General features: G+C 41.7%; 1 protein-coding gene across 1 annotated transcript; it reads right to left on the bottom strand.

The window, feature by feature from the left end:
• Window positions 1-1863: 1863 nt before the first annotated feature.
• On the bottom strand, window positions 1864-6105 carry LOC112078578 (solute carrier family 22 member 18). The gene is made up of 8 exons (XM_070442089.1): window positions 6002-6105; window positions 4878-5013; window positions 4676-4788; window positions 4319-4429; window positions 3818-3918; window positions 3112-3213; window positions 2734-2854; window positions 1864-2501 (listed from the first exon to the last, which is right to left on the bottom strand). Exons 1-8 carry the CDS (start codon window positions 6012-6014, stop codon window positions 2314-2316), a joined length of 885 nt encoding a protein of 294 aa, XP_070298190.1. The 5' UTR covers window positions 6015-6105; the 3' UTR covers window positions 1864-2313.
• Window positions 6106-8740: the final 2635 nt, after the last annotated feature.

Genomic DNA, 8740 nt, shown 5'->3' with positions numbered 1-8740 from the left:
TCCTGGGCACGTTTCAGTTTGTTCAACACGTTCTCGAATGTGCAGATAGTCTAAGCCGTATTGATTGGCCGATCATGATTCCTTAATCTAATGTCAGAGAGAGCATGTTTGTTCTAACATAGCCTATATTCTATCTGAACGTTCCAGAAACGTTGCGGGTCCTCGCTGAACACGCCCCCTGGACGGCTGTATCTGCTCTTTGCTCTTCGCCCCCTGGAGGACGCTGCTCCGCCCTGGAGGCAACGCTGCTTCCGCCCCTGGGGACGCTGCTTTCGCCCATAGCGATAGTTCTGTCCTCATTTTGTCCCCCCCCCCCTGTTTATTCTGTTTCCTCCACATCCATTTTTTTGCTAAATCTAACAATTCCTGCGTATCTATGTAGGGCTTGTAAGAATTTGGACCAATCACGCACTATTTCTGAATAAAGATCAAATCGTCGCAATATTTCCGCATAAAATAGTACCCATACACCCGAGTAGAAAAAAAGAGCGCTTGCCATTTCACAATCATCTCACATTTACGCAAAATATAGTTCATTCAGCCACACGACAAAACTTTTCCCTCATGCAGAATTTACAGCAGCAAAATAAAAGCTTTTTTTTTCTCTTCAGCAAATTACGACAACAAAAATCACTGTGGATTCTGGGGGCCCTGACCTATTGGTGTGCTGAGGCCAGAGAGACCTGGGCGTGGTTTTCAATAGTCTAAAGAATGATCTCCTCGTTTTGTTTAGCCTCACTCTGAAGTTGACACGTTCAGGATACGGTGAAGTGAATATGGTGGAGGCGTTATTCTTTCTCCTCCTGCTTTTAACATGAGAGCAGGCTGGGGAAGATGAATCACTCCCAGTTGGTTTAAAGACCGTTGGCAAACCTGGGCTCCTTGCGTGCACTCCATGGGCGTCCCGTTAAAGGTTTTGGTTCAAATCAAAATCACCTAATTGATACATTTGTGTTGTTGTTTGTTGGTGATTGATGCATACTACGGTTGATTCAGTTTACTTTCCTACAGCCTACCAGCGGCTAAGGATTGGTAATGGAATGACTTCCGTTTCACTTGTTTTTAAGCTTTAACTAAATGCGTTGCGCAAAATGAACTCTGCGTAAAACCACACTGGGGGTAATCGATGCGATGCTAAAGTTGTTTCTGTGGTTGCCTTTAGCAAAGTAATTAAAACCCTACTACGTTGTAGACTCTGGCCGCGACAACGTGTCTGTGGTTTGTTTATGTTAAGTATAATAACTACTAGTTGTAGCCCCTGGCCGACTGACGGTCTCTGCACTAGAATAACCTATACTAGTTGTGCTCCGCTGGCGTTGTGGCTTTAGCAAAGTAATAATAACCTACTAGTTGTAGACTCCCTGGCCCGACGACAACCTGCATGCTGAAAACATGATGACATTCAGGTGAACTATCCCTGTAGGCAACAGGTTGTCTGTTGAAAGGGGAAATGAGTCCTCTGAAACCCTTTGTTGGCCCAGGCTTCCATGTGCTGTAGATTGACTAGTCACACCATGATAGTTTTAGCTCTCCACTGCAAAGTGCTGCTATTGGTTGGCAGCGTGTCATACAGCCGTCCATTGAGGTTTCAMTTCCCTCTCTCCATCATGACTGCATATCATTCCTTTTTTTATTCTGATATTATGACAGAGGACAGTGAAGTTGATAGACAGTGAAGTTGAATTAATGCACGATTGCAATGCAGAGATGATTACAGAAACATTTGTTACAGAGGCTTCCTTMGGGGTTTTGGTCTTTTACATGACAAAATAACATGCTTTGAGCAGGTGTTAGGCATGTTGCAACGATAGCAGAGGGATGAGAAATCTTTTATAGGAATATGGAATGTGTGAGACCTTGAAATAAACATTTTAACAAAACATTTATTTTTTATCTTCAGTTTTTGAAATGGTTGAGCAAATATTAAATTGAGATTCTGTAGAGCTAACACAACTACAGCAGTGACCATCTACTAGTTACTAATAGATTGGGTTTATTGCCAAACCTTCTGTTTGACAAACACAAAAATCACATCTGCAGAATCAACAAAGGATTTTATATGTAAGTGGCATCTCCAGTAAACAACTGTTCTTCTGAACGTTCCTGTTTATTGAATATCAAATCACAAGTACAATATTCAGATATACTGTATATATTTTTTATCCTTATATGAACTGTAACTCAGTAAAATCTAGGAAATTGTTGCATTTTATATTCTTGTCCATTTATAGAAATATAATAAAATTCTCTGATAATATAAAACTATATTTAGGTCACTTTTAAAATGCCCTATGTATTTAAGTCTGTGGAATGTCATTCTCTGTGCTCATCTTTGCTGTTGACCATGTTTCTAAGCATAAACACAAACACGACCATGTTCACGACAAACTGGATGAACCCAAAAGAGGCCACTCCGTAGTTGTGATACAAGAAGCCTCCAATCGTGGGGCCGATGGTACGGAGCAGAGACTGCACAGAGGCACACAGGCCCAGCATCGTGCCTGCAGAACAGTGAAGAGAACCAATCAGAAAAATGTCCAGAGCAAAACAGACAGAAGTTGCACTTCAATGCTAAACTTTCTTTCAGAATGTTACGACACCAACTGTGATTCTTTCTCGGTAGGTGATTTTTTTTTTTTAACGTTTTTTTGTTGTTAGGTTAGGCAATGATTTAACTGATGCCCCCCCTACACATTTCTCAACATATGTGTTTGAAACGCTTAATTGTCTCACCGGTATCGGAGGAAGGCACAGTCTTTGTCAGCATGCTGTCAGTGATGACGTTGAACACGCTGAGAGAGAACATCATGGGGAGAACGATGAAGCAGAACTGGAACACGTTAGCCATGAAGACCTGCCAAGGAGAGAACGAAACCTTAACCTTTTAAGATCAAAGGTTTTACAAAAGGGTCATATTCATTAGGCACAAAACGGAAATAAAACGAATGAAACGGGGAGAGACTGAAACTGTCCACTTTTTTTCCTTTTTTTTTGCTGAACGTTTTGCTACGGTGAATATATACAACCCTGCATTTATCACAAGATGAAATGAATCCTCTATACCTGAGCCAGGCCCACCAGACTTGACAAGATGAAATGAATCCTCTATACCTGAGCCAGGCCCACCAGACTTGACATGCCGATGGAGAGGAGAAGCAGTGAGTTCTCAGAGTACTTTGAGGTCAGCCGGCCAATCACTCCCCCTTGGATTACCTGGAAAAATTGGACCCAAAAAAGTTCATTTCTCACCAGAGTTGCTCTATTAAATCCTGTTCCCACAAGGGAGGGGATTTGATATCCTGGAGATTTCAGGAGAATTTAGCCATCTAAACTTTTAATTACTGTAYATACATRGTGTTGTCCTAACCAGYAATGTAGTGGTCAAATAACGTGGTGAACACGGGATCGCCAGTCGAGCTGACGCGCAAACAACGTCATCGCTAATTTAGCAGCACAGGTGCAAAATACCACAAAATAAAGAGAGGCCACAATGAGAGTATAAAAGAAACAAACTCACACTTGTCTTTTCCTACTAACATTAACAGCTGACTAACTACTTCACTGAGGAAAAATGACTGAGCTAGTTGGGACAACCACATATATATTAAGATGACTGCACTAACTGTAAGTCACTCTGGATAAGAGCGTCTGCTAAATGACTAAATATAATGGAAGTGTCTCTGGATAAGAGTGTCTGCTAAATTACTAAATATAATGTGTCTCTGGATAAGAGTTTCTGCTAAATGTAATGTGTCTCTGGATAAGAGTATCTGCTAAATGACTAAATGTATATGTCGTGAGCATCCTTGCTCCATACCATTGACACGATCCCAAAGTAGGCCATAAGGTAGCCATTCTGCTCTGGCGCCAGCTGGAAGAAGTTCATGGCGATAACAGAGAACATGACCTGAAAGATACCTGAGACAGAATCCCTTGAGGTTGTTAAAACGGACTCCATGAAAACACAGACAGACACACTAAAAAGACAATTACGTGTATATATATATATATATATATATATATATATATAAATAAAAAGGTCATTAACCACTGAACATTGGTTGAGATGGGGTGTTGTAGTTTTTATTAAGATTGTTAAACGCTGAACATTGGTTTGCGTTAAGTGTGCATAAATGCTATTCTCCAAATAAAATCTGTAGGTGAACTGTGTTARGTGCTTTTACCCTTTCACTACATCACTGGTTCCAGTTCTACAGCAACACATTCCTGCTAAGTGATTAGTTCTCCCTCAGATGAGTCTAAACTAAGACAGGTGYAGAATAAACAACTCTTATAGGTAACAGTGGAGGACACCCACCTGATGGCAGACCTGAGATGATCTTGACCATGAAGGTTTTGGCCACACCAGGGAACTTCATCAGTCTGGTGATCTCACCCAGGTCAAAGACTGACTTGGCATTGCTCTTCTCTGCAGAACCAGGAAAATACGTCACACGCAACTCACATATGAAGTCACGTGTCAAATACCACACATTATGGATGTCCCCATGTCACACAGGCCACAGTAAGTGTCAGATAAAGCAGAAATTCTATTTTTTTCACCACACACACACACACCCATACACAAACACAAACACACCCATACACAAACACACGCACGCACAAACCCTTTAGAGAGTGAATAGTGTGTTGTGAGGTAGGTGTAGAGTCTTACTGTCTGTGTTGTCCTGTGGAGCTTGTATCTTAGTGTGTTTAGGGATAAACGTCCAAACCAACAGGAAGCTGATGAAGCTCCCTCCAGCAGCTACACAAGCAGCAAATGTCTCCCTGGAAAAGCCAGAGCAGGGATGTGACACGGCTAAATTCCAGCTCTTGGATTGGACTAGAATCTGTGAGCATTGAGGTGCTTCACCCACCCATAACGTGTGCTTAGTGTACCGCCCAAGGTGGAGCCGGCAACCATGCCAATGCCAAAACATAGGCCTAGCTTGCCAAGGGCATCTGCCCGCTTGTCAGGTTCTGTCAGGTCAGTCACTACCATCTGGGCTCCTGGTGAGAGGAGAGAGGAGCACAACAAGTCAGACTTATCCTGGTGAGAGGAGCACAACAAGTCAGACTTATACACACTTTAGTAACGCTGGAACATATGGGGTATAGAGAGACATATATGGATCTGTTAGAGGGCTGTCTAGTACAGGAGGTCCTATAGGATCTGTTAGAGGGCTGTCTAGTACAGGAGGTTGCCTAGTGACAAGAAGGTCTATGGAATCTGTTAGTCATTTTAGTCATTTAAGTCATTTAGCAGACGCTCTTATCCAGAGCGACTTACAAATTGGAAAGTTCATACATATTCATCCTGGTCCCCCGTGGGGAATGAACCCACAACCCTGGCGTTGCAAGCGCCATGCTCTACCAACTGAGCCACACGGGACCTGTTAGAGGGCTGTCTAGTACAGTAGGTCCTAGTACAGGAGGTCTATAGGATCTGTTAGAGGGCTGTCAGTAAGTAGATCCTAGTACAGGAGGTCCTATAGGATCTGTTAGAGGGCTGTCTAGTATAGTCAGAAGAGTCCTAAAGGATCTGTTAGAGGGCTGTCTAGTACAGTAGATCTAAAGGATCTGTCGAGCTGTCTAGTACAAGATCTAAGATCTGTTAGAGGCTGCTAGTAAATCGTAGATATCCTAGTAGGGCTGTCTAGTACAGTAGATCCTAGTACAGATACTAAGGATTGAAGGCTTCATACAACATCTAAGGTCTGTTAGATAGCTGTCAGTACATGTAGGTCCCTAAAGGCCATCGTAGATCTAAAGGATCTGTAGAGGCTGTCTAGTACAGTAGGTCTAGCGGTACATGGTACATGAGGACTTATCTGGGAGTTTGAGTATGAAGGGAACAACAGAGTATATTTGTCTTTAACTGTGATTGTGTAATTGCTGTGGATCATGTCATGCAGGGCTCCCTTGAAAAAGAGACCTTGGTCTCAATGGGACTTCCTGCTAAATAAAGGTTAATAAACAACAGGCAGTGTAGCACTTACAGGCAAGCCATGCATCAAGACAGCGGGGAGTTTTGTGGATGAAGAGCATGAGAGGACTGTCAGCTATCGCTAGTAACCCATAGTAGACTACAGAGGCAGTGCAGGATAGACAATTGCTCGCCTGGCACAAAAAGGTCTGCAACTACGAAACAGAAAAATCCTGATTATATTGAAATTGCAAACATATGGGCCATCCAACACATCCAGCTGCGATTTGTGTCTGGACTCAGTCCTGATAAGGCCTCTCTGTATGGTCGTTGCCCCGAGTCCATTGAACAGTAACTCAATTACATTTAAGTGAGCCAGCACTTTAAAACTAATTGCCGCAGCAATTGGTGCATCTTTGAGGCAGGGTTGGAGTATTAAAGTATACAGACTGTGGTTATGTAACAGATTATGTATTTCAGTCACAGAGTTTTGCTCACCTGCCAAATATGGCTTCCCAACAATTGGACGACACCAACCATGGTTTGCAAATAGCCATCCATCGGGTGTAAATCGAGCTTCTTCGCACAATACTGAACTGGTGAGAGTTCAACGTAAATACATATACATTTTTTAAATATTGATACATAATTAATCAGTGGTGACTGTCATCCAGGGCTGTTTTTGAGCCGACATTTTTTGCAAATATAATTAAAAAATATTTTGTAATTTTTTTGGGCTTTGCCTGTTTTGCATGTTTATTTGACATTAATACTGTAACATATCAGTTTTGGCAAACAATGTAAAAATATATATTATTGAGTTAAATAAACGCTGCATACAAACATGGTCTCTTTTTTCAGTTTTCTTGAGTAAGGGAGCTCAAATGCAGGGTTTTCAGCCCAGCTCAGTGTTTCTGGTGGTGTGGGCGCAGCAGCGGAAATAGGGAGCGTTGAGCCGTGATTTGCCGCAAATTCAACAATGAGTTGTTTGGAATGAATCAGTGGCTACTGCAGCATTGCAAAGCAATATCATTAGCTGCTATTCAGTGGAGTGGCTGTGTGGATCCCAAGTCTAAGCATTAACCGGGGTCTCTTTCCTAGTTTAAAATGATAACATTCAACATTGGCATGTCTGTCCAATGAAGCATGATTTGTGCCATGCTAAGACACGGCCCATGTTCTGAATTTGTTGTTGTACATTTCAAAGTGCTGAACAAATAGTTATATTGACTCTACGTCCGTCCTAGCGGCTCATTAATGTCTTCATCGAAATTTATCGGAGTTGCTCTTATCCTCTGGTCGTCCCTTATATGAATAGTTTGTACATCTCAATTTTTAGTAGAAACCACATTTGTTTAAGCAAGTCAGCCTGGCTTTTCAGGGAGACATACAGCTATGTTTTTTTTTAAAGGCATTAAATGTGGCTGAAAGAACTGTTTCGCTGCCAGACAAGGCTCTGCTGATAGCCAGGTGTAGCAGTGGTAAGATGTTGGGACAGCTTTATGTAGGCCCTAACAGTTTGCAGGCACCGTTTGTCAACGTTATAGTGCAATGAATATATTGTTTAGTGTTGTGTTGTGGCTTTGCTGGCATGTATCCCACATTCGTTTTTTGGTCCCACCAAGATTTACATGCTAAAATCGCCACTGTAATTAATTCATACTAGATTGTCATAGATATACTGCTTTCAACGCGCATAGTCACAATCCTTTATCAAAAACGATGGTGCCCTCAAGAAGGCCCAGGTAAGGCCATTTTTCTATCTATTGTTTTAGATGTAGGCCTATGTCAAATATGTCAACAATCCCAAGGCCATTTATAACTGTTCAAACCTATTAGTAAATGGCAAATATCTACAATACATTTGAATAACAGCAAATTAATGCATATCACACGTAGCCTACTTTTTGTATCCATTCTGATATCGAAAGTATTGAAATAAACGGCATTGTTTTCTTTCTCATCTCTATCAATATAGGCGAATCATATAACAACAAAAACAACCACTTTGTAACCTGGGTACTAAAATAGACATTAAAACACAAATACTTACAGGAGTGATGGAAAACTGTAAAAACATGCATGTGATATCCAGGACAGCTATGAGGTAAGTAACGTAAATTACTCTCTGCATCTTTGAGCCTGTATGTACATCGGTAACGGCGGTGGGTGAGTCTGATTTAACTCCTGACATTTTACTGTAACGTTAAGCCTAAACCCAATTCGGTCCACCCTCTTGCATACAATAGCCTCCTGGAAAACCTGGAACAAGGATAAATAAATTATGAAATAACAAACAACGGCATAAGACAATATAATGCCGACACTGTGGCTGTCAAGTATTGAGATCAAATACACTTACCTTTGTTTATCTGAAGACGAAGTTCTTATAAATGCATAATATATCCGTCAAAAGTGTTCCTGCGGTTACTACCGATGCAGATGTTGATTTCACACTATGAGCGCCCCACCGGAAAAGAAAGGTGACGGTCAAACGCCATCGTTCATTCAATAAAGCAATTCGTAAGGATTAACTTTAGGAATGATTTCTCACGCATAATATTTCCCTATGTTCTTGTACTTTGATCTTTAGAGGATGTAATATGTTTGCGGCAGCACAAAAACGGAACTTCCTGTTTTCAGGCTTCAAAATAAAAGCTCTCATGAACTCATGCTGTTGTGCCCTTGAGCAAGGCACTTAACCTCTTAAATGCTCCAGGGGCGCTGACCCGACCCTGTGCTATTCCTCCAAACTCCCTGTGTGTGTGTGTGTGTGTGTGTGTGTGTGTGTGTGTGTGTGTGTGTGTGTGTGTG

This window comes from Salvelinus sp. IW2-2015, unplaced genomic scaffold (genome assembly GCF_002910315.2).
Source record: "Salvelinus sp. IW2-2015 unplaced genomic scaffold, ASM291031v2 Un_scaffold5892, whole genome shotgun sequence".
Lineage (NCBI taxonomy): Eukaryota > Metazoa > Chordata > Actinopteri > Salmoniformes > Salmonidae > Salvelinus > Salvelinus sp. IW2-2015.
Note: the sequence above shows the minus strand (reverse complement) of the source record. Positions and strands in the feature narration are given on the sequence as shown.

Bases quoted from the DNA above. Each gene is read 5' to 3' on its own strand.
- LOC112078578 (XM_070442089.1), bottom strand. The intron at 3,919-4,318 runs GTGGGTGTCCTC...ATTCTGTCTCAG, and splicing joins CATCTCAGGTCTGCCATCAG to GTATCTTTCAGGTCATGTTC. The intron at 2,502-2,733 runs GTGAGACAATTA...ACTGTTCTGCAG, and splicing joins TGTGCCTTCCTCCGATACCG to GCACGATGCTGGGCCTGTGT.